We start from the raw sequence: 26,633 nt of genomic DNA, 5'->3' as shown, positions 1-26,633 counted from the left end.
GCTATCCACACATGCAAAGATGTGATGGGCAGCCGCCTTTGTGCATTGGGCTCCCAGACACCTTTGATTTATTTACCCCAGCATACTATTAGTTTTGTCATGGTGTATTACGTTTGTTCCCATACACGCTTTAGAGAATTACTGCCCTGATCATTCTGTGGGAGTGTTTGTAGGCTATTTGTGGAGGAGGACAACATGCACGATGCGTTGAAAAGACCATAGGCTAGAATAGCTCACGTACAAAACAGCCCGTTGGTCTTCAGCTATGGACTACAACCTGAACGAAGGTGGGGCAGGCCAGCAGGGCCGCGTCTTCATGAACCGTCCTTATACTGAGTCTGACCATTTGTCCAACTGAGCTCAGTGTTGCCACTGGCAGTGGCTCTTCAGGGTTTCAGACAAGGAGTCTTTCCTGGCCCTACCTGGAGATGGTGGGGATTAAACCTGGGGCCTTTTGCATGCGAAGCAGGTGCCCTGCAACTGAGCTGTGGCCCTTTCCCAAGAGGCAGAACTCCTCAGGATAGAGAGCTGAACTGAGGCAGGTGTAGCCCACCACAGAAAGGCACCCCCTCAGTTCTGCTCTCTGCCGCACGCTGCCTCCCCCTCTCTTTCCTTAAGGAGGAAAGAAAGCTTCATCTTGGAGAAGATAGCTGCAGGTGGCAAGAGGGCTCAGCAGACCTCTCTGGAGGTTGGAAAAGGTGCAGACAGCATCTTTTCTCACTGGGCTTGTTGGAACGTGTAGTTCAGCCTCATCATCCCTGTTGCTAATGGAGGTTTTTTTCAAGCCAGCAGAGAGGCCTCAGGCAAAAAAGCCCTCTGCTGCTTGCCATCATTGTCCCCTTCCAGAAGGTAAGACTTCCCCCCCTTGTGGGTGGGGGTTGGGGATGAAGTAGCAGAGGGCTGATCTGTGATTGCACCCTTGAACATTTAGCAAACTTGTCACCCTCTCGAGGGTTGACAGTCGTTTACCAGTAACTCTTATGGGATATGGTATGGTTTTTAGGGGATGCCCTGTTGTGGTTGGTCAACACTAAAAGAGAGAACAGATCTAGAAAGATAAAAATATGATACATTTTGCATGATGGGTGGGTGGGTGGGGGTAGTGATCCACAGTCTTTGAACCTCTTGTGATCCATTCTCAAAGGACTCCACAAATCCCAGGCCTGCTTACAGTTCTCTCTGACATTTGCCAGTCCATTCCCTGGATTTTGGCTGCAGTCCTAAACGTCCGAATGTAGTTTTTTAAAAGTTCCATTCCTAAAGTATGGCTGCACTATCATGTTTCTTTTATCTGCTGAAATGTACAATTAAGAAGACAGACAAACATTCAAAGGTCCCGTCTGTGCTAGGCTAGAAGTGTTTGGCGAACCCTTGCTCCTATTAAGTGCCGGTGTTCAAATTTACCACTTTATAGGAGTCCCCAGAAGGAAGACCGTATCCCCATGACAGAGGAGTATTTGGAGTACAAGCACATCAAAGCCAAACTCAGGCTGCTGGAGGTTCTCATCAGCAAGCATGACGTTTCCAAAACCATCTGAAGCCTGGTGTTTTGCAATAGTAAAACTCCCTGGTCTGGGAAAAGAAGAAAGAGAGAATTATACCTGCCTGGTTCTTTCTGCACAGTGGTTTGACACCTTGAAATTCTGATGCACTTTATTAATGTTCTACTGCTGCAGGTGAGCAAGAGAGCGAGAGAAAGGTGTGTGAGAATGCAAAAAGGAGGAGTGATTGGATGGAGGGCTAACTCTTACCTGTGAGTTGTCTTTTGTTTCTGGAGCTGGTTTTCACATGGATGAGTCCCCCCCCCTTCAGTCAAAAGGAGGCAACCATATTGCACATTCAGGAAGCTGGGTTGGGGGGCTGTCTCTTTCTCTCAAAGCTCCACTGCAACATATTTTCAGGCAGATGGTGTTAATTCGACAATATTCTGGAAGAACAATGCAACTCTTCAAAGAGAGTAGGTTCCCCCCCCTTTTCCCCTTGGGCAGACATAACCAGAGAAAACCATAGGTATGCTTGAAGTCTCTCAAGGTATCCAAGATGTCAGGGGCTCCTGAAGGATAAAACCCCGTAGTACTAAATCCGAGGCAAATGAATAAAATTCTAGGCAATTCTCCTAAACTTAACTCAGCTAGCATTATGAATTGCTCTCTGCTTTCTGATTGTTTGTTATTTTGGTCTTTTTTATTTGTGAGTTTTCAATGTGTTATCTCTGGATTCACTGGGATGGCCGGAATGAAACCCATCACTAATGACTAGAGGAGACACACCAGTAAAGAGCGCTATTCTTTTTGCCTGCTGGGCTGGGTAAAAATTACAGGTCTTGCCAAAAAATCTGTACTTTTTGATCCCAGTTGAGTGCTGTAGAGAAAACAACAACAACATAGTCCTGCAGGTAAAAACTTGTTCAGCAGTCCACAGGAACATGGTTAGGTCAGTGTGCCCTGGTGGAGTCTGCACCCAAACACAACCACTAGTAATATCAATAAGTTCACTCTATAATGCACGCTGACTTTCTTCATAGATGAAATGTAGAAGCACCTGTGCTGATATGGGCACTCTTGAGAACACAACAGGCATTCAAGGTGCAGGTCATTATCCATCTTGCATTGGGGATCCTTGATGCTCTGTTCCCCCTCCAATAGTTAACAAATAGGAACTGTCTAAATTCCAGAGTCTGCTGGAGATTCTTTTCATCTAAGGTGTATGCCACACTTCCTGAGGTGTTAGAGCCTCAGGAGAAGTGGGGGCAAGGTAGCTTCTGTAGAATATAGAGTTCATTTTGAGAGAATGAAGGATGGTTCTGATAAAAGCAGCAACCTATCCTGGTGGAACATACACAGGTTGGACTGTGTAGATAGTACTTCTGGTTCCAACATGCTTCAGGCTGTACTTATGGTGAGTAGGAATGCTATTTTTTAGGCGCAAGAAATGCAAGAACAATAATGGCTCAAAGGGGAAGCACGGTAAAACCCTTAAATACCTAGCTTAGGTATACCTACCTACATTGGCAGGCAGAGTGGTCTCCCTTTCTGCATCCTTGAGGTAAGTTGGGGAAGTGTTCACATTTGGGGGAGAAACTTTTTACGAGTTTGAGGCAGGGACAGGAGACAATATGGTCTGAGCCAAAGGTAGCCAACAGATGTTTTGGACTGCAGCTCCCATCACCCTTTAACATTTGCCACGCTGGCTGAGGCTGAAGAGAGTTGTAGGCCACAACATCCAGAGGGCATTACATTGAACACCCCCTAGTCTGAGCTGGGAGCCTCTGTAAACAGCTCCCAGGGCTTGTGTGTAGGTGGAATCCTGTGCTAGAATAAAAATATCCATTACTTGTAACAACGGCTGTGTTTGTAACAACGGCTGTGTGTGTGTATGTGAGTGCTATAATTCCATGCAAGCTACAGAAAAGCTCAACATATGCTGGGTACAGAGTTCCACTTCCTGAGAATTTTCTTGCTAAAAATAGGAAGACAGCTCCTAGCTCCGATGTTTGCAAAGGCATCCTTGTGAAATCGTGCAGGCAATGCTTAGTGAAATGTCAGGAGCCAGCGTGGTTAGTGTCAGCAAGATTTGCAGTGATGGGATTTCAGGGCTCTTCATGGCTTCTTCTCTAACCCCATTATTAAATTGTGCAAAAAGTTAAAAGAAGAAGAAAGAATTGTGGAGTTATGCACGTACAGTAAGATAAATTGTGGCTATTTGCATAAGATTATACAGGTTATAGAATCTGGCTTACCCTGTTGTAGAATGACCACTGATATAGCACAGAGCCCACGCTACCCTCCCTGTTTTCCCTGCCCAGCAGACGCCCATGTGGTCATTGTGTAAATTGCAACTATTCCCTCTGGACCCCCCAGGTCAGTGAAAGTTAAAGGGGCAGTCTGGACAATCTTTTCCCCACAGTGTAGCGGATATGCAGATCCATCCCAAGTTCCTAACATGCTGGCAGTAGTCTCTGAGGAAGAGGGCTGGACATTGCAAATGCCACTTTCCTCACATGAAAATGGTGGGACAGGAACATCAAGCCAGAACCAGCTCACCTCAGGGTGAGATAGGTTTGGGATTCACTTGGTAGCCCTGATCCAATTGCATTCTGACAAACTGGAAAGTTTTGCTTTAATCCAATTTGTTTTAAGGACATTTAAAGGGTTAATGCTACAGTGACTCTTGTACAGAATTAATCCTTTAAATGCTGTACTTCCAGCCTCTGGCTGGTGTGTTTAGAGTGAAAAGGCAACAAGATGTAAGCTGAATGATAAATACAAATAAATTTCAAAGTCTTCAGTCTGTGAGGTGTACGTACACACACACACACAGAGAGAGAGAGAGAGAGGGATTCTGACATGCTAAATCTCTCACATGCAACTGCCTCACTTCCTGGAATTGGGCTTTGTTGCTGCCCATTCTTGAGTCATATTGCACAAGGAGGGTGCGTGAGTTGAATGGAAGTTCAAGAGCAGCACTTTGGGAGAGGTTTGAGAAGGGTTCCTTCTCCTGTACTTTTCATAGAAGCCCCCAGTTTTTCAAAGTTGTCAGAAGGGCTTTTCTCTTCAACGGCTTCTTCCTCTTACCATGGCAACAGACCAGTGGAAACATGGCTTGGTGCCCGTGCCAGAGGTAGAGGGCAGGCAGGAAGCTGGGTAAGACACCCCTTAGGCCTGCCTCATAGCAGTCCCATTGGATGCTTCTGCCTTCCTCTAGCTCCAGAGATAAAGCAGGGAGGGAGAGTTGCAGATGCTTCAGAGTGCACTAGAAAGAAAAATCCGGGGTCAAGAAAAGCTGCAGAAATTCAACACTTTCAGGTTCAGTCTGCAAGGAGAGCAGACGTGGGTTATGAGGAAGTCCACTGCCAAGTCCGATTTTGGCGAAACTAGACTCCATCCCTCTGCTGAGACATCCTTTTTTTGTGCTGGAAAGCCGGGGAGAACGAGCGAGCTGCGCTTGGTTGTTCCTTCTTATTGGACTGCTTTTGAAGAGACAGGCTCTCCTCAATTGAAATATGCTTATTGGAATCCTATCTCTGCTGAAGGCAGGAGACTGACTTAGGCTTTGGAGGATGGCTTGCCAGCTTCCTGAATTTGCACAACACTACATACTTTTGGCCAGGGAGGGAGGGAGGAAGCCAGCTAGGTGTGGGTACCTGGCTTGCCAGGGAAGACCAGGTTTCTCTTTGAAGTGCACTATGTGGAAAGTTGCAGAATGAGAGAAGAAAAGCAGGGGAAAGAGGAGGACCACCTTTCCTCATTGTACCTCCTCTTCTCTCCCCACCACCCAGCCATGATTTTTGGCGTTAAGGAGCTGGTTCTAAGTATAGCTGAGTTGGCAGATGCCCACTTCAAGCCAAAGGGCTGTGATGGTCGCTGCCTAGCTCTCACGACAGCTTGGGTGGGGTGGGGACTAAGGGTGTGCATGTGTGTGATGCTTGCTGCTTTCTATTGCCCCCAAAGCCAATACGCAGGGAGAGCACCATCCCACCCCCATCATGGTCCTCGAAACTGTGAAGGAGCAGTTCCCCCTTTAGTTAAAGGGTCCTTCAGGGGGTCGGATTAGGCTTGAAGCTCCCTCCTTCCCATCAGCCCATCTGCTTGCCTCCAACTCACATTGTTCCTTCTTGCTGCTCCTCACCCAGAGCCACTCTTGCCCGCTTTCATCTCTTTGACTGCGCCTTTGTGGAGACCGAACAGTGGTGGGAAAGAAGTGGGTGGCCCCAGAAAGATGGCGCTTGCGTTCCTGGCTGTGCAGGGGAGGGAATCCTCTCAAGGGAGAAAACGGGTCCTTCGGGGAGAGCCCAATTTCTCTTCAGTGTTAGGCCCCAGACTAAAGGGAAGTAAGTGGCAGCCCACTTTGCTTCCCTTCAGTGTAGCGGCCAGTGCCAGCCAGCTGAAAGAAATGTGCCTGTGGCCTGTTCGTGGTTGCCAGGGCTCCATAGCAGTACAGGGCAACATCTACGTGCAGCCTTCAGCCCTCCATGGGTTTGGAAGGGGTATTTTAAAAACATCCTGTAAGGTTTGTCCCCTCTAGCTGCAGAGTCCCACCTGAGGCCTACCCCAGGTTCCATTTTGGGGCCAGCTTCTCTGCGTGCAGGACACACACAGCCCTTTATTAATAGGAGTAATGACGTAATGAGCTGGCTTGACTCTTCTTTATTTTACTAACAGAATGCCATCCAGGTTTGTGAGAGTAATGAATGATGCCGAGATGGGGAGAGAATCAGCTGCAGTAGAGCACATGCTCATTTGCTGTTTTAGGGATGACTCCAAACACCATGAGGTTTGCTTTGGGCTTTAGTGTGTCAGCTTGAATCTTCAGACCCAGGCTTTTAAGATCTTGCTGTCTCTATCTAACTATATTCATACCCATTAATAGTCACTTATTTAAAAAGTGATAGTATAATGGACTGTTCTGGCTTCTGTTCTATTTTAAAATTAGACTCACCTCTGTTTCCAGCTCCAAATCTCTTTAGATTAATGTGTTTCTGATGGGCAGAACAATCCTGTGGGGAAGGGAGAGGGAGAAACTGAGGCAGACGAACCACCTTTTCGTAAGCCCATTGGTTCATGCTGGCTGGGCAAAGGTGAGGACACACAGCTGGTTTTTGGTTATGTAGGAGACTGCCTTATACTGAATCAGACCATTCATTCACCCTGCTCTGCATTAGCTATACTGACTGGCAGCAGCTCTCTGGCAATTCAGTGAGGGTTGTCTCCCGGCCGTATCTGGAGATGCCGGGGACTGAACCTGGGACCTTCTGCATGCAAAACAGATGCTCAGCCACTGAGCTACAGTCCTGCACTTGGTCTTCGGAAGTCATTTGCCTTTTCTGAAACTTCATCCTTTCATTGCTCCCAGTGGGAGGAAAATCATGGCAGCTCCAGAACTGCTGTTTCCACTCCTCCCCATTCAAGGGGGCATTTCAGGGCTTTAGATCCCGCAGATCCACCACCTCATCTACTACGCTCTGGCATTTTCCCCTTTTGCCCTTTCAGACATCCAGTGTTGGAGAAACACCAGCGCTGACCTTTCCAGGTAGGAGGCTTGCATGGGCAGAGGTCCTTCTCTGAGGGTGGCCTTCTATCCCACCTAAAGATCTTTTAAAAAAAACATGGATTTTAATAGGTAGAGAGGTGAACTGTTGTACTGATGACAGGGTTTCCACACCCTGCTTATGAGCACTTATGGCAAAGGAGTTGGCCAATTAATTTTTTCAAACTTTATCTCTGACGTGAGCTTTGGAATGCAAAATACCAGGGAGCTCCTGCCTGTTGAAGAAAATAGTTACCAGAGGCAGGGCTACTCTGTGCATTGCCCAACAGTCGAATCTTTTGAATAGTTTCAAGTGTTGAGTCGAAACTACTTTCCTCTGTGTTTTTGTGAGTGAGTCCCATTTTATCGTCTTTATGCATTCATTATGAGCACACATTGTTTCAATTATTCGGAAGCAAAGACCGTAGCATATCTTAAGACACAGGTATGATGATCCATGCTGTTTACAGGTAACATTGGACATGGCCCTATTTTACTGCTGTAATTTTAAATCAATACCCCATTTTGGCAAACTCACACAGCCTGGCCAATGGCATTTGGCCCATGGTGCGTGTGGCCCATTATCCCATTTCTAGAGCATCGTGCTTTCCAAGGAATTACTGTGTCCACTGAGAATATAATGCTTGCTGCATCAAGCCAGTTCTTGAGCTGGAATTCATTGAGGCCTTTGGATAACATTAGTGGAGGGTTTTCTACATGCCACTACAAAACTCAGAGTGGGAGAGGCTACCACTCTCTCTGGTGTTGCAGACAGGAGTGGTGGCTGCCTGCTGCCTGAACAGCCACAATGCTCTTCACTAGTTGTGATGTTGAGTATACATGCGCTAAAGCTGTGGGTTTCAAGGAATGCTGGGGTGGTTTTTTCGAAGCTTATTGGGGGATTCCTCAGTAAGATCAGTAATGTTAGGCAAGTAACCCTGCAAGTGTGTCCATCACTCTTATTCTCCCCCCTACAAGATGCACCCAGAATTTGTGCCACTCCAAATGAAGTCGTAAGATTGGTAGGACCGGTGCACCAATTATATTGTGAAACTGGCTATTACCATGCCACTCCTCCTCTCTAATTATAATGCTTACTGTAGTTCTGGTGCCCTTTCAGAAGCACTAGCTACAGATGCCTGCAGCATGTTGCTGGAGCCAGGAAGAGGTTATCCACAGCCTGAGCCCTTAACTCACAGAGCTAAGCAAAATAGCTTTAGGTAATGTTAGAACAAAGCTGTAAAAATAATTTTATTTTGAAAATATAACATCTTTTCAGGGAGAAAAGGAAAATGCTAAATCTGGTTTTTAGGGGGAAAATATTTAAGACAGAAAAGAGCAGCTAGTAAAACTACAAGGCAATGTAAACCTACTCTATCCTCTTGTGGAAAATGGCAAGGATACATTGGTTGATAGTAACCAAACTAAAACAAAATGAAGCAAAGTCAATGACGGCACATGCCAATTCTTGTTTCTGTAGCACTTTTCCTTAGCCCAATGCTATAAAATTTTGCTTTTTTTTCTGACAACCAAAGCTTGTTTGAAAGCATGCACTTTGTAGAACCTTAACATTTCCTGTGTGATGATTGCCAAGATAATTTATTAAAATAGTGATAATAGTTTATTGCATCATGATATTTTGGATAGATCAATGTATGCAGAATATTTAGTCTAAGTGTCATGGTAATAAACTGAAGGAGGCTGGGCTTCTTTTTTGGTTTACTATGATATATACATGGATATATCTCCCATCTTGCTGTTTAACACACCTTTATAATGAAGAGACATTTGCAATAGATCACTTATGAGGGGTGCATGAAATCAGTGGGAGATGGACCATCAGCAAGCTTGCATTGCTCACTAGCAAATACAGGCTTAATGGCAAAGAAGTTCCAAGAAAGAATTCCAGATGGAGATATGTATTGTCTTTAGTGTTTTTTGTTTTGTCATTTTGTATTAAGGACATGAAAACCGAGGGCATAATCCTTAGTCTTCCAGCACTGCATACATAACCGGGAGGGGGATCCAGTCATTCATGGTGCATTGCTCCTAATTTGGGGCTCAACTAAACATGAGCTTAACAGCATAGTTCTGCCTTTGGATGCCAGGTTTTCCTTTAATAAGCTGCCAGCATGGGGTGGGGTGGGGATGATCATCTATGGCAGAACTGTGCAGTTAAGGTCACAAGCAGTTTGGGTCGGGGGGGGGTGAACTGTGAGGACCAGCAGTGGGAAGCTTTACCAGAAGCCTGTAGGAATCCCCTCTGTGCAAACAGAGCTGAAGACAAAAGATTGTACCTCAGCTCTTCTGCTTCTCTGTTACTATAGCAAAAAGTTACTCATTTTATGAAGCCGATTATTATCCACCAAACCTGTTTTTGTATTTCTGCTATATGTAATGTTGAAGCATGATTTTTGGAAAAAAAAACTTTCAAAAGAATCTGACGGCATCGTGTCACACTGCTAACCTAAGTGGACTCTTTTTTTTAACGATGTTTGATGTTTCAATGTAATTGGCTCGATCGCTTACGACTTTTATGAATCAGAATGGTCTCCTTGATAAATCTGTTTTTAATTAAAAGTCATGTAAGAGCAACATGAACAGATACACAAGAATTTGAAGTTTACAAACTACATATTTGATAAGGAAAAAAAATGGTTTCATGACATATGTATACAGTTGCTATTAAAATGTAATCTATATATTCTATATGATTGTATAATATTTTATACAACAGTACAAATAAAATATTTTTCTATTTATTATGTTGAAACACAGGTGGCTTTTTTTTGCTTCTTGTTAGCTAATATAAATAACACTGTCAAACAACACATTGGAAGTGCTGACATTTTTCTAGGCTGCAAGAGTTAAGTCATGCTGCAATTACATCCTTTCATGCTGTTTGGAGATATCTCAGTTAAGTTGTTCAGTAGATTAAAATGAACACATATTTAAAACAACATTTAGAAGCCAGTAGTTTTTGTATTATTATTTTGCTAAAGCTTGTTTATATAGATTTGTTACATTTGGCAATATGAAGAGGGAGGAGGGGGGAAGAAAGAAAACTGAACACCAATTGCAGCATCTAGATATATAAATGGTTGCTAGAAAGAAAACCAAGATTTCTAACAATTGAAAGCACTGGTGGACCAGAAAGGAAGGAAAGTGGGAAGGAATACTAAGGGCAGAGCTATATGCTATCCTTGATACAGCACTGCCACCAGTAACATCATGCCCAGGTTGAATGGTCCCTCTCCCCGCACATTTACCTGTATTGTAATATGCCATCATGTTATGTGTTCCCCACCACCAGCAGCCAACTATGTTGAATGTGGACAGGAGACCACAGAAACATGACAACATCACAACATTGGCAGGTCAGTGTGCCTGCCCTAAACATTATAGTGGAGAAGGAAAAAACTTGGACACAGGATGCTACTTTGGGGGACTGCCTTGTGCTGGCTGCATCATTTAGCTCTGCTTGAAGAATACTATTGAAGAATTTGATCATGTTTGCTTTTGGTAAGAACGGCATTATGCATGCGTCTGATGAAAACGGCTGACAATGGGAATAGACAACAGAGAAGGCTCCTAAGGAAGAGGGGAGAGACTGAATTAACGTCCAACACTGATGTTACACGTCTTGCAGCTGGGATCTTTCTTAGCATTGGCAGTCGACAAGCTCATTAGCTGATGACCAGTAATTTCTGCAACTGTGCCGAGGGAGAGATCCACAGGGTCAGTGTAAATCACTTCCAAGATTACATCCTGTGCGTGGTGGTAAATCATTACCCCATCTTCTTCAGTGCAGGTCAGAAATTTATTATCCTGCAAGTTCAGCTGGGGGAGGCGCTGCTTACAGAATTCGTCTCCCGGTGACCCGACAGGTGCAAGAACGAGGATGACGTAGTGGTAGGCAGTGTACATGCAGTAGAAGTCCCCAAAGTACAAGTTAGTATTTGGGTTGAAAAGTTTTTCTGCTGCTATCTCAAACCTGTATCTTCCATAGGGTGAATCTTGCGGGGGCTTTCCAGTGTTGAATTCAGTGTTGCAGCTAAAGAAGATGCCCTCCAACTTCCCACTGATCGGAGAGCCATGGCTCCCGCTGTTATCCTTCACTGAAGGCTGCAAAACACTTCCATGCTGCTCTCTAGAAATGAAGGATGGGTGATGGTTTATTTTTACAGTGGCATCAGCAAGTGAGATGATTGGAATATAAGAAGCTGCCTTGGACCAAGGAAGCCACCTTAACCCAAGTCAGAACAACGGTCTATCTAGTTCAGTATTCTCTATACTAACTGGCAGTGGCTATCCAAGGTTTCAGACAGGGATTCTTTCCCAGCCCTATCTGAAGATGCCAGGGACTGAACCCTGGATTTTCTGCATGCAAAGTGAATGCTTTACCACTGACCTATGACAACCCTTCCCCATTGATTATGCAGGAACTGTTGTCCCAATGTCAAAGGATAAGCGCATTTCAATTCAAAAATGAAAAGAAAATTGCACTGATTGAGAAAAACAAACTGCCAAGGTGAACCATGGCATTTATACACCTTTCCCGTCCACAGATATATACACCTTGTCCATAGCGGAAAAGGCTCCCTTGTTTTCAATTAGGTCCATTTCATACACTAATTTTCAGATGTCCACTAAATATGTTTTTAAGTGTGTATCTGAAAATGCAGTATCAGAAAATGCAAAGGGGACAAATACATGTATCAAACATTGTGCATTCAAACATTCAAAGAGCCAAGATTGGCTGCACCCACATGTTGAGTACCAGCACACAGTTGGTGGCAAACTCTTCTTTGCTGCCTTGTGATGTGTGGAATAGACCTTAGAACACCAGGAGGTATATGAAGCATTATGATCAAAGATGCTGCACCTCCCACTACATAGGTAACAGAGCCCTATCCTAGCATTAACTCTAAGGACCTTTGTTGAGAAAGACCCATATTTGTGACACCTTCTACCTGGAGACAAGCCATCTTTGTATTTAGCTATGAAACATTCTACTTGGTGGGACAGTCTTGAAAAGAAAAGCACGCTTTCTCTTCCACCCGCAGAATTAAGCAGCAGCTTTCTTTCCTCACAGTTCATTCCTTCAAAGGTTTTCAGATCCAGAACATGAAAACCAGTCCCATTAATTTAAATTCACGCTCTTTCAAAGCACAGTCCTGCCACAACATCCAAAACCTGTGTATGGGTGCACATACACAAATGTTAAATTCAAGAGGTATGCAGGCTGAAATATGGCAAAAGCTCACAGTGGATTTGGAGAGGACACATTTGTTGTTAATCCACATAAAACAAGAGCACCCTGGTGCATGGAGTTGTTTCTTTCGGCCTATTCATGCATTATGTACATCTAGTGCAGTGGAACCCAAACTTTTCCCCCCATGGACCACCTGAAAATTGGTGAGGGTCTTGGTGGACTGCTTCATAATTTCCTTTCCTGTTGTAGCAATTGTAATGTGCTGTGCAGGATGCAGGATGATTTTTAATTGTATTTTTATTGAGTCTTGTATTTCTTATATTTCTTTGTAATACAATGTAAGAAATAAAAGACACAATAAAATACAATTAAAATCAATATGAATATTTGAATATTTCATGTGATGGATGCGCCATCTCCCATCTTCAACCACAAATCCAGAGACATTGCGGACCACCTGAAGCTCGTGGGACACTGGTGGTCCATGGACCAAAGTTTGGGAAACCCTGTTATAGGGCATAAGCGTGTGGAGAGGGGAAGTGAGCTGTGCTTCAAGCCCTGACCCCAAAGCTGCCTATTCCTCCCCCTCCGCTGTATTGTGTATTGTCCATGGTTGCATAAGAAGAAAGTCCAGCGGGTGAGCTCCTAATCATGAATAGGGGCATCACACAACTGGGCCACCTGATTGGGCAGAGCTCACATGTTGGGCTTTCTTCTCACACAGCTATGGTCAACATGCAGTTGTGGGGGCAGAGAGAAAGGGATGCATCACCAGGAGTACAGCTAAAAGCACAGCCCTGCTCCCACCTCTACTTTACACACCAATAATATGTAGCACTTTCATGGTTTCTCATGATTGCTTCTATATTCAGCACATTTTCTTCTCTCCAATAGGTTTTTTCCCCCACTCCGCCTGCTCATTGTTCTCCCACTGTAAACTACATAAAGTTTCCATACTTCAGCAGATCCAGCCCCTGATCATCAGTCACACCAATTTTCACAGGGCAAAAACTAGGAGTTCCATATTAAAACACTGAGTGTGGAAGTGCCCGACGTTTAGGTCACAATCCAATGCACAGTTAGGCAATAAAAGAAACCTAAAGACATCTAACTCTGAAAGATTGCCATTTTATGCATTCAAAACTTTTATACATCTAAAAATTACAGCCATGGGCACACCTAGTGCTCAAAATCTAATGTTCGGCATTTCAGAAGGAGCTCTCCTTACTAACAGCAACTTGCTGGTCATGGACCAAAATAAACATTCATTCATTACTAACAGCAAGCACATACAATTATTCTGCTTCCTGTGGGTCTCTCTCAGTGCCCTTGGGAACCAGGTATGGCAGACAAGACCCCATGGCCAGAGGCACTGACATTTTACTTGCAGCTGCCAACTCCTTCAATAAAACATTGCAGCCTTGTGGGCTGTCCCACAAGCCTTGTGTTTCCCTTCTGGGAAACATTACCAATATAATAATGTTCATATATTGGTGGCTTTATACTGGACTTTTGTTATTGCAAATTGCTTTGAACTTTTTGGGAAAACAGTATATCTTCCTGTATCTATATTTTTCTTAGGCTGCCATCATGCAGACCACACTGCCACCACAGGCAACCATCCATGGTAGCATGCAGGCTATGCATGGCGGAGGGGGGGCAAGCGGGTGGTGGGGCCGGAGCGATGTGGGGCCATGGTGTGCAGCAGGCATAGCAGGCAAACGACTGAGGTAGCAGCAGCTGGGCAAGCCATGGAGGAACAGTCAGGCCAGGTCGGGGCAGCTGTCCCTGTGCTTCTCACTGGCTGGCTGCCTCCCTCCTCTGCTTCCCTCCTCCTCATGTGAGAAGGTCTAAAGGGGGGAGGAGACTTCATAACCTGTGGCAGGGTGGGGGGCTTGGCCAGGTCTAAGGGGAGGGGGAGTCTGGCAGTGCCTGGGAGGGTTGGTGTGGGGGATTTGGCATTCCTGGAATTCGGGACTGGGGCTGGCATGCGAAGCTTGCAGGGACTAAAGTCCCTAGTACACACATAGTTTAATGACTAAATAACCCCACACACACACACTGTAGGCAAATAGCGAGCATAGGAAATGAAAGAGCGAAAAGCTGCAGTGGACCTCTGAAGTGCATATCAGAGGAAAAGAAGTATCTGAAGTGCTTGGTGGAAGTGCAATGGTGTTTAAGGGCATCTCAGGTCCAAACTTCGGCTTGACCATGAATTCACCGGGTGGTCTTAGGTACCATCTCTCAGGGACAGGGCATGTCCAGATATCACTTAGCCCTTGGGAAGACATCAAAAGGGGGGTCTCATCTTGTGCACCCTCGCCCATGCTCCTGAAACTAAGGCGGGGGAAGTAACACGTGTGGGAGGAGAGAGATCTTGTAATTATATGTAACCATGAAACCAAAGAATATGCAGTTGAAGTGGTTATGTGTGACCATAGCTGCTGATATACATTCTTGGTACTCTTGCTTATCACCCCTCCCTCCCCGTGCACACATTCAGAGCCAACATTCAGACTGCAAGCTCCTCAGGCCAGGGCCTGTCTTTGTTGTTGGCATGTCACTTTCTAAAACACCATAGAGATGGATGACGTAATAATAATAAATTATCACCAGGGTTGGCACCAGCCTGCCGCAGGCATGCAGCGCCATAATGCTCCCTCCCGATGCAGGCTGTGGGGGCCTTAAATAGGACCCCCATCCCACCTACCTCCCACATCAGTGTGCACACCCCACACGCTGTATGCGCACACCTGCCATCACCCAAGGTGGCAGCGGGTCATCAACACCTTAGGGATGCCCCATTGCCATCCTGGGTGATGGCAGGCATGTGCATGCAGAGTGAGAGCTGTGTGCACTGATGCAGGAGGTAGGCGGGGCACGGGGACCTAGGAGCTCCTACTCTGCAATCCTTGGTGGTTCACATGACTCACTGCTGCCACAGATTGCATAGTAGGAGGTCCACCCTCCCACCCTAAGGAGAGGCCCCTCAGGGCCTCCAGGACCCTGGGCCAGGACCTGATCATCATCATATACACTAATAGCACTTGAGTTTGCTGAGTTATTATGGCTAGACCACCCAAATGTGGCCACTGAGAAACAATGCTTGGAGGAACACCAAGGCTGGGTGAAGCAGAACAACTATTTAAGAAAAAATCCTAAGGAGGCCAACCCCCTAAAAAGAAAATCCCAAACAGCCCAATGAGAACCGAGCATGCCGTTTCCACAGAATGCTGAGGGTCTGTTGGGGGTTGGACTGAAAAAATTGGTGTGTGTGTGTGTATTTCCAGAAAGACAGTGTGGCTGTCACACTGAAGTGAAATGCTCCACACAGCAACATTTTGTTGCAAGTCCTGATGATGACGATGACAGAGGTGGTGGTGACTCCTTGATTCTGCAACACAGATTCTGGTTTTGTGGGCCATTTCCTAAGATTTGCTGTACCAGCACAGATGCATACAGAATGTGCCACATTAGGGCCCAATGCCTGTAAGCAAAATTAATTATTCACATAGAGGCAGGGGTCCTGATGTCCAATGAGGACATATTATGTCCATGAGAGTTCATGACTTTACCAGCTGTGTCAACTTGCTGCTGCTATACTTTTCAAGCGTAGCCACAAGGCAAACTTTAGAAGTTGTTTATCCTCTTGAAACCTCTGCCTTTTCATTTGTCAAAAAGAAGACTGTAAGAAAATGTCTTCAAAATAAGATTAAGCCACTGCAGATGAGCTGAACATCAAAGCCAGAGATAAACATCAACTAAAAGAAGAAAGCCACCATCCTAGAACATGAAAAGGGTCAGGTACCATTCTTGCATGGCAGCACAGTGACATCCAGTGGCCACTTATGCTAATTGTAGAACAGGGTTTCCCACAGAACTGGCAGTATCTCAGAACATCTATACCAAGCTGATTCAAACACATTAGTGCAGGCTAATTATGGCCTGGTGAGCCAGACTATGGATTACTGTGAGCGAACAAGCATGCTGGTGCACACTGCTAAAATTATGCCTGCCACACACTTCCCTTTCCCAAGCTGGACAGAGATAAACCAGATTGCTTTTAAATTACGTGTGAACCAGAGTTCATGCTTTCCCCCCGCTTCATACAAACCATGAAAGGAAGGCAAACAAAGTATGAGTGCTGGTTCACATGTAATGCAAAGTCAGCACTCTGGTTTACTTCTGCTCAGCTTAGGAAAGGGAGGAGCAGGGCACAATTTTAGCACGGTGCACCAGCACATTTGCTCACTCAGGGTAAACCATAGCTTGACTTACTGTGGACCAGGACAGTCTGTCAAAGTAAAATAGTTGCCAGTCCCCTTAAACCAGCTATAGAGACTCGTGTATAAACAGACTTGCCCAATCCACTTCCTGGTTTGGACACCATAGGAATAAATCAGATCTGTAATCAGATACGCAGCCAAGCTAGGAGGATGCAGTCTATCCATAACGTATTACTTTGAATAGAATGCATATTCTGCCCATCCCCATCTGTGTTCTTGTGCAACTAGTCACACATTAGCATCTTATTTATGTGCATATGAGGCTGGATTAAAGCCAATGTCTTCAGTTCAGAGAAAGGGATCCAGAGAGCTGTGCAGTGCCTAGACATTGTTCTGCATACCTATCTATCTATCTACCCTTACATACATACATACATACAACGGGTGCATGTTGCCTTTGATCCCAAATCCAAAAGACATGGGCACAACAGTAGCGGGCCTTGACTTACCTGCTAATTATCTGTTTGAAGAATGGGAAAAGGCTGAAGCCTGTTGCCCCTCTCAAACAGGTGAGGAATCACAGTGATGATTATCTGCACTCAGCAATCTGTATATACAAACTATATATACAGCTCTATCCAGTTGCGTATGAGATTCACAGTCCAACTGGGGAATGAACACAGAGCACCCTCTCACTTAGACATCTGTCTCTGTTGTGCAGAGTATTACAGTTCTCTGCTCACTACAGCTATAGAATTCTATTGCACCCTCTAATGCTGAACTCAGGCAGCCTGTGACAACTATGTAGGCAAAATGGCTGCACTGAGAAGCAACATGGAGTATCGGTATTCTTCGATGAGCACTAAGGTTTGCAGAAGCACATAATTTTTTTTAAAGGCAAAAAGAAGGAAAAAGAAGAAAAAGAGTGAATGAATGAATGAAAATTTATTTCGGTCCATGACCAGTCAAAAAAAGAAGTGTCATATCACACTGGGAACACAACATTTTGTTGCAAGTCCCATATGTCTTTACTGAATCCCAGCAATGGCAAATAATGAATAAATGCCTGTATCATTTTTCTATATTCTTTTTAAAAAATCCTGTTTTATACGTTATTATAAAGCTGTCATCCAGTCAAAGCTCTCAGGGATAGCACAGGTTGTAAAATCTACAAACAAATACCCGGTTACTAGCTAATCTCACCATATACAATGGTGTGCTAAATTAATCCACGAGCTTACACATTGGCAGCCTTCTTGTTACTTCTGCAATGGAGAAGCCCATGTCCGTGCCCATGTCCATCTCTGCTCCGTGCTGAGAGATTAGCCTTTGGCAAATCCTAGTTCTCTTACCTGATGTAGTCAAAGTATTCTTTGTGCTGATTCCGATAAAAGACAGAAAATTTAAGCATGCGTCCTGCAATCACTTCCGCTTTTTCCAAAAGTTGTGTTAAGTGAACCTTGGAATAATCTGTGAATACAAAACATTCTGCTAGAGAAAAGCAACACACGATTTTTTTCCTGAAGTCCACATGGTGAAGCTATACTCTTTGGGGTGAGACAGAGGTCAGTGGAGATCCTGGAGCTAGGAATGTTTTGGAAGTTATGCCATACAGAGATGCACAGTGGAATGCTTGGTCTAGTTTAGAAGCATACTTGTCTTCTCATATCCCCTCTAGATTACAGTGTCTGTGCAGCAACAATCAGGGAATGCTTCATGTGCTAGGTAGCAAAAAACCCAGGTCTGTTACTGAGTACGTCAATAGGGCATGGGACTTGTGGCCCTCCAGATGTTGCAGGCCTTTAACTCCCACCAGCTCCAGCTAGCATGGTCAATGATCAAGGGTGACTGAGTCGAATAACATCTGGGAGGACCACAGGTTCCCCACTCCTGCAATAGGGAATCACAGACCATTTTTGGCCCTCTGATGAGTAACCTGTATGATACAAGGGGTTTTAAACATCTGATTTGTCAAATTCACACATTGTTCATGCATAGATGTTTTTAGGTGTATACCTAAACAAGACATGAAGGGTTAGATCTAGATTAAGTTCACACTTAGGCCCCATTGAAATCAATGTGCTGTAAAAATAATATAAAAAAGAAATAAATGTCCCGTAAAAGGTCATCACCAAGCTACATCCCATTGATTTCAATAGGAACTAAATGCAACTAACTTAGAGCCTCTTCACATTAAGCTCCAGACTAAGACCATGTTAAGAGCTTCCTCCCAAACTACTAATTAACATACTGGACACTAACCTATGAGAATTCAAAGTGTTTCACTTCTAAGCAAACATCACTAATGTGCAGTGAAGTACAATATGAAGTTATTTCTGCTACCAGAAGGAATAGAGGTGTTGAATCTTAAGGAAACCTATTATTAATATTACAGCAATCAGTGGGGGCTACTGAAAGGGCAACGTTAGTATCTTCACACACATAAGGCAATTGCTAAAAACAGGAGTGTAGAAGAGGCATGTAATGTAAAAAGAATCAATGAATAGCAGTCTGTAAAACCAGTATAGCTGGTGCAAACAAACTACTTAAAACACATCTTGAAGAGGCTTCTTTTCTATGGGTATTACCCAACTAAGGCATACTCACAGCAGAGTCACCAAAATCAATGGGCCTGTTACTTGGGTCCATTGATTCAATGGGCAAGTATGACTAACATTGGATATCACTCTACGAGCTGGATCTTCATAGGGAAGGGCTCACCTGCCGTACAAAACTCTATTATTTCACTCCATTCTGAAACCATGTAATCACCATCGACTTGCTTTGATGCTGTTTGTACGGCAACTGTATACTCAGTTCTTGGACTCAGGAACCAATGTCCACGGACAGTCATTGGCAGGGGAACAGCTTTTGCCACTAGTTTTGTGGGTACATCCTAATTGGGCAGACAAAATTGATTTTGAGTTTCAGCATTTCAAAATAAAATATCATACAGAACGTAATTACAATGTACCATTCATAATTCAGTATTATGAGAGCTTTGGTCAGGGGTCTGAGTACTTTTGCAAGGCACTGTATACAACACAATCCTGTGCATGTTCAACGGGCATTAACTCCCAGGTGCACAGGATTAGTCTAAAGTGCAAAACATCAGATGTCTTTTAAGCACATTTATTATGAGCCCCAGTAAATTCTCCAGAAGTAGCAGATTATTTATTTATTTATTGTATTTGTATACCTCCCCATAGCCGAAGCTCTCTGGTAGACCACTGGAAGCCCCATAAAAGAACACAGTATATATATATATATATATTTGTGTGTACAGGCAGTTTTAATGGCTTATATAATAGCTACCCTGTTCAATGGCTTTTTAAAATTGTTTATAACCACCACCTCATTGACTGAGTGGCTGGGCAGAGATATAGGTGTTCCTGAGGGATAAGTAAATGTGGTCAGAAACAGAGAGATGGCTGGGGAGGGGAGGAGGGATGCCAGCCCACCTTTCCTCCATAAATGGCACTGGGAAGATGGAATGCAGCTCTTCTGTTTTTCAGTGGAATACCAGACACTTTCCCCTCCTAACTCACGGTAAAAGCTCTAATTGCATTTGTGAGACTTGAGTTCTCATCTCCCCTACACCCCTCTTCTGATCTTGATTCTGCCCTCGATGCAAAGGGATGGGGGCAAAAGTATACAGTAGTGATTTATCATGGTTCTGAGGCCAGTTTGATGAGCATCCGCTACAGAACTCCCAAGGTTGTGCCAGTTCGTTTACAGCCTGCAAAGCTATCAAAACTCAGGAATGAGGAATGCCCTCTCTGTAGCAGAGATTTACAAAGTTTAAGTTGTTTCCTTTGCAGAAAATGAAGAGAGAACAAGAGAGGATAAATCCATAAATCAGGGGCAGGGATGTGCTGAAATTCTGCCTAATTCAGATTTGGTACAGAATTTTCCATTAATTTGCTTATTCTCTGTTATTGTGGATCAGATTTTTATGTAGTGATTTTCCACAGTCCTTTTTGAAAAAAATTGTTAAAAAAATCCACCTCCATGTGGATGGGTGGGTATAGAAGCTCCAGGTTGTTTGTGGCTGGAATGCAGTCTATTGCAAAAAGGTAAGCATTGCATCCATTACTCCACCCTGGCCCTGCCCACAAGGAAATGAGGCCCTCAGGCTGAGAGAGGTTCCCCATCTCTTCCATAAACGAATGAGGGAGGGACATAGGAGGAGGTGGAGAGTTTTTTGACTAAAATGTAGCTATAGATACAAGAGTCAATTGTTATAGCCTGGCTACGTATAAACTTTATCGGTAATCATAACAAGGGGCAAAGTTTTGTACTCTATTTTATTTACTTACTTCATTTTTGTCTTGACTTTCCTCCAAAGAAGCTCAGGGCATTACACATAATTCAGCCCCAATTTAAACCTCAGGGATGGGTGAGAAATTTGTTTCAGTTTGCATTTAAAGCCAAATTTATCAAATCCGCAGTTTCTGAAACAATATGAGATCCGAAACACAGCTATCGTTCAAAATTCGCACACATCCAAATTTTACGATGCATTCCTCAACTAAACATTGTTTGCAAAAATGCAAATATTAGGGGAAAGTGTGCATAAAATGACTATATACAAAATGCATTACATTAGGAGAAACTGATTACAAAAATTACACAGTCAAAACTGCATACAAGAGTGTGTTTATTAGGAGGAATTTTCAGTGAAATGCTGGAGAATTTTAATGAGGATTTTTTAAAAAAAATCACAAATTGCTGCGGAAATGTAGAAAACTGAATTTAAGACTGGAAAAAATGAGAAACCGAGAGAACTGAAATTGACAGATCCTTCCTTCCCCTGCTGAGATAGTGACTCGCTCAATGACACCCAGTCAGCTTAATTGAGTGATTAATGGTGTGAACCTGGGCTTCCCTTGTCTAAGTCCACACAGGTACTCTTGGGGACTGGGATTCATTGATAAAAATATATCTTTGTTAATTTTTCTTCTGCTGCTGCAGTTTTGTGACCTGCTAGGACCAGGATGAGGTTTTCTTCCAAATAATCCTTAATTTTCCTCCTGTCCTCGAGGAGAGAAGGAACAATCATACAAGACTAACATACTGTTTGTGTGGGGGTTGGCAGTCGAGGCTGATGGGATCAAACTCTGGTGGATGCCTATGAGGTCACACACGCAAAGCCATGAGGTCCCCATCCTTCTTCCTTGCAGAGAAACAGTCTGCACTTAAGCAGTATAGTTCTATAAATACTGAGCACCTAAAAGTGTCTTACCTTGGTTCAGAAGGGGTCCCTGTGGTCCCAGTTGCAGTCATTGCTGCTTCTCCACACATACACGTTTACCATGGGAAGTTAGCTATATCTTGTTGGTGCTTTACTCCCAACTCATGTTGCAAGCGACCTGAACCAGTGCGGTGGGGGGCAATAGACGGAAGGGCAATCTACTCTTCCCTCTGCTGATTATTCCTCTAGTTGTTTTTGTGGGCATTGCTCCTCCTCTTCCTCCCTTCTCTTCTTGTCTTTGTTAGTAATGGCTCTCTGAGTGCAGGCTGCATGGTTGCATCAGCATGTATTTGTAGTAATAAACCTTAAGTTTTGTTATTCTTTCAACTACCAGTCTTAACAGACCAATTATTTCTGCATTCTGCTGCAAAACATATATACACCAAAAACTCTAAGGCTGGTTGTGGAAATACAGCTGTTAAGAGGCACAAGAACCCAACGCCAATCCTCCCTTTCGTGTTTGTGGGCCTTCTTTATTCAGTAAGATATTGTTTTCTTCAGGCATCAGTTGTGATCCCATCCCCAAGAGGTTTTTAGTCCTATCAATACATTTGAGGGAGAAAAATTGTTTATGCTTGTAATTAATATAGTATAGCCTTAATTATCCTAAATGTTTTAGGTATCCCCACACATAGCAAAGGTTTGGAAGTTTGGGGATAGGAAGTGATTTATAGTTCCCAAAGTTAAGAGTTTGTCTAAATATAATCTGAACAGGGTTAGACTTTGCATTGTAAGGTTTGTATTAACTTCTGTGCAAAGTAACAATGGTGATAAGTATGTTGAAAAGAGATGCTTGATTTTAAAACTTATGTTTTATTACTGATTATGACTGCTGAATCATATTGTGGATCTTAGTAAGCAACTCTTTTTTTAGGCTGAAGAGAGGTAAAATGCTTTATTTTTCTGTCAGTTGTAGATTATGCAAAATTAAAATCTTCATGCTTCAGGACAGTATGATTTGCTTAGGTTCTTGAAACAATGAGTTGTGTTCAAAAGTTAGCAAAAATAAAAAATACACTAGACGACAGACCAGAAAGAAGCAATGTGTTCTTTAAAAGAGGGCTTAGAATCCCTTTGAATAGAAGAGCAGCTGTGGTGGATCAAGCCAATAGTCCAGCTAGTACAGCCTCTGGCTTCCCACAATGGAAACTAGATGCATCATGAAGTCCACAACCGGTGTTTGAGGCAAGTAATGCTTTTCTGTTTGCCTCCTTCAGCATTTTCAGAGGTAGACCGCCTCTGAACCCGGAGAAGGAAATGTATATATCAATTACTTGTTATATGTAACCTCCAGGTTCAGAGGCAGTCTACCTTTGAATATGCTAAAGTTGGGGAGAAAATCAGAAAAGGTGTTTTGGCCTCCAAACCCACTTTGTCTAATCACCTTTTAGAAGGTGACTAAACCAGTGTCATAAATGGAATGGCTATTTCAGTCACCTGCCTAGGGTTGACAGGTTCATGGCCTGAGACTGATCCTGTATCTTTAGGAGAAGAGAAAGTCAGCCAAGTGCAGGTGTTCTTGCAACCCTGTAATGGGAAAAACCACAAGGTGGAATTCTCCCTTCCCCCTGCACAACTTTTAAAGATACAGAAGACCTCTTGGCAAGATCCCCCCCTCACTCACTTGCACACACACATATACATGCTGCACAGACTCAGCAACACCCATGGGAAGGATGCATGACTGGGATGCATTCTGATTGACTGGGGATGGACCTCTGGGTGCCCCCTATTTTTTTGTCCATTACCTACTAAGGGAGAAAAAGGGAGAGGGGACAAATGGACAGCCCATTTCACCCCCTTTCTTCCTGCCGCCCTACCTAGCATCTTTACAATGTGAGCAAGTAGTTTGGTTTTTTAAACTGTTTCCCTCTTAGGAGATGGGTGGGAACCTGCTCATAGTGATTATGACTGAGGACAAAGAGAGAGAGGAGATGGGCAGAAGCATCCAGGAAGCCTCTCAGTCTGTGCCAAAATATTAATATGACTGTGTGTGACAGGAGGAAGACTGGGCTATGGGTTTGGGGGGGTGTTTCAGAATCTTGGGAGGGTCATGCCCCACTTTGCTCAATAGAGGAGCCTCCCCTGCCCGGAGGTGGAATAGCGAACTCTCCTAGTGAACCATTTTGTGGGATTGCTACTAGAAAGCCATTGCTTGATTTTGCTTTCTGGATGATAGTAAAGCTGGACATTTCGCATGGAATAATTTAACTGAAGAAAGCAGCCTCATGGATCTTGGGACTACAGATTACAGCTCCCAAAGGGTTAAATGCTTCAGACATTACAACAAGGATTTAATTCCATAATTGATGACTTATTGCTAACTAGTTTCCAGCTGAAAGAAATCCTAGATACCAGCAAACGAAATGTATCAAAATCAGAAATGAAATAAGTTTTCACGGATAAACTTTTAAAAGCTTCCTGATCTGCAGCAAAGTGACTTATTTGCAGTCATATCCTGGAAATGGCCCCATTTAGTCATGGACATTGTTCCACAATGCATGAAAGTGGGTGCTCCTTAGTTAAGGATGCCGCCCTGGGCTCCTGCTGGGAAGAAGGGCGGGATATATATATATATAAACAAACAAATAAATAAAGGATAGAAAGAGCAATCTTGGCTGTGACCTCAAAAGGCTCTGACTTTATAAATGAGAAACTTAAACATAATGTTCTAATCCAATATATGAAGGTATCATATATTTTATTTTTATTTAATAAAATTTCACAATTTATTGTGAAAAACCTCCAGCAGTTTAAAATTTTTTAAAATTATCAATAAACACAGTTAAAAACATTTAGAAACATTTTTAAAAATGATCAAAAACAACAGTAATGGTGTTTCATTCATGAAAAAAGCCCTTCAGATCAAGTTCTAAAGGGTCCAATAAAGTTCTATGCACTGAGTCCCACTTGTGTCAATGCCATCCACTCAAGACACAAATATAGGTGGCATTTCTTACAGATTCTGGCAAATATTAGGCAATGATTTCTGCATGAATTGACTTTGCCTATATGCAGTCTTTTCTCCATCACTATTTAGATCCCGAGGGACTGAATGCAAAATCAGACCTGTCATAGTAGCCAAACGAGCTAAGTATCTCTAGAAAGGAATCAGATGTTTTGAGTTCAGGCCTTACGGTGACCACAATTATTGTGGAATTAACAACTGTATAATTTCTTAAGGCAGGTAAAATAAGTTGTAAATATTTGCATAATACTACTCCAAGCACAAATACGGTGGATTCATCTAGATCTGCTCACACTGGGGTGAAGGTATTATTTTGAATGACAACTCTGTCTTCTGAGTTTGGTGCCCAGTTGACCATTCCTTTCCTTCCCATCATGGGAAAGTTGATGTTTGTTAGGACAGAATCTTCTGAATGCTTGCCAGTTTCCAGTCATTAAGTATGAATTCTGAAAGTCCATCATCCCTGTTCCAACATGTACAAAATCTTCAATCATCTGCATTAGTTCTATATGTCAGTGGAAACAGGCTCTCCAGCAAGAGAAGGAATTGTGCACACAAATGAGAGTTGCACATGCAATCCCAGTTCTATAGCCAGATAGCCCAATATAATGTCCAGGATGGGAATGGAGGGAGCTGGGATGTGTCGCCCCTCTTCCATCCTCCTCCGTGCCACGTGGCTGATCACTATGGCTGCCACTTATCAGACAGAGCTACATACAGTAGAACTGGGACTATGGATGAACAAATCTATCAATATCAGTTTCACATTTTTCCAGCCTTAACTTCAGTTCTCCACATTTTCACACAAGTTTGTGATTTCTCCCACACACCCCAAAAAAGTTCTTATGAAAATTCATTAGCAAAATATACCTTTTGTATTTTGTATGCATTTTTATTTGTTTAACAAAATTTATATGCCACTTGATCGTAAGAAACATCTAAGCAGTTTCCAAAATTTTACCTAATATACACGTTTTTGCAAAGCAGTTTCCCCTAACATAATGCATTTTTGTATGTTTTCACTATATGTATTTGTATGCACACTTTACCTTAGCATATGCATTTTTGTACACGTTGCTTGGCTAGAGACCTGCACTGCAAAATTCAGAGAAGTACAAATGTTGAAAGATGGCGGTGTTTCAGTTCGTGTATTGTTTTGTCAAGTGAAGATTCGGTGGGCTTGCGTTTAAATGTGAACTGAATTGAATTCCACTCCCCCTGCCCAATCTCTAATTGGGACCAAGTTTAATGAATTAAACTTTATCACTCACATTTTAAAAAAAAATACACTAAAGGTTTACACTACTTATGACACACCAAGCTGACCACAGCTCACTTGCCAGGTAATTGACATCCCCCAACTGGCAGGCAGCACACACAGGAGGTGTATTGAGCTCTTGGTAGGTTGCAATGGGCGGCTGGTAGGTTATATTTAGGTTGAAGAATCACACATTGTATTTAGAGACATTCTATTTAAATATAGTTGATAAATTATAACTTTGCAACCAAACCTTTACTTCATGCGAATTTTGCTAAACCTATGAAGTCCATTAATTAGGGATCTTCCAACTCCTTATCTTTAAGTACAGGCAGGGATATTCTAAAGCCTTAAAAAAAATAGTTCAGTCTATTATAACTAGCACCAGTACCAATAGTTCCAGCTCCATGTCCTGTGGGGTAAGCTTTAGCTCCCCATCCAGTGTTCTCATATTCTCCTTGCCTCTTCTTTTTCTTCTACAGCCCTTTCTTCTGGAATTTTTTAAAGCTTTTTTAAAGAATGTTTTTAAAGTTGTTTTATTTTAATGTATTTTAAGGTCTGTTTTTATGTTGTTTTAAAGTGTTTTTACTGCTTTTGTTTGCTGCCCTGAGCTCCTGCTGGGAGGAAGGGCGGGATATAAATTAAATAATAAATAAATAAATAAATTGCCCTTCATTCTCTGTTTT

The 26,633-nt window shown here is 43.2% G+C and overlaps 2 protein-coding genes across 10 annotated transcripts in view; one reads left to right on the top strand and one right to left on the bottom strand.

The window, feature by feature from the left end:
* Positions 1 to 9,713, top strand: part of FAM13C (family with sequence similarity 13 member C) — a 95,798-nt gene extending 86,085 nt beyond the window's left edge. For all 8 annotated transcript variants that reach the window (XM_061635066.1, XM_061635062.1, XM_061635068.1 and 5 more), the window contains one exon: positions 1,415 to 9,713. In XM_061635066.1, coding sequence (XP_061491050.1) covers positions 1,415 to 1,538 — 124 coding nt within the window. In that variant the 3' untranslated portion in view covers positions 1,539 to 9,713. The remainder of the gene's footprint in view (positions 1 to 1,414) is intronic.
* Positions 9,636 to 26,633, bottom strand: part of PHYHIPL (phytanoyl-CoA 2-hydroxylase interacting protein like) — a 112,352-nt gene continuing 95,354 nt past the window's right edge. For both annotated transcript variants that reach the window (XM_061635075.1, XM_061635074.1), the window contains 3 exons: positions 19,189 to 19,363; positions 17,820 to 17,937; positions 9,636 to 11,176 (listed from right to left, as the gene is read on the bottom strand). In XM_061635075.1, the coding sequence (XP_061491059.1) occupies positions 10,642 to 11,176; positions 17,820 to 17,937; positions 19,189 to 19,363 (828 nt within the window). In that variant the 3' untranslated portion in view covers positions 9,636 to 10,641. The remainder of the gene's footprint in view (positions 11,177 to 17,819; positions 17,938 to 19,188; positions 19,364 to 26,633) is intronic.

Source organism: Rhineura floridana, chromosome 7 (genome assembly GCF_030035675.1).
Source record: "Rhineura floridana isolate rRhiFlo1 chromosome 7, rRhiFlo1.hap2, whole genome shotgun sequence".
Lineage (NCBI taxonomy): Eukaryota > Metazoa > Chordata > Lepidosauria > Squamata > Rhineuridae > Rhineura > Rhineura floridana.
Note: the sequence above shows the minus strand (reverse complement) of the source record. Positions and strands in the feature narration are given on the sequence as shown.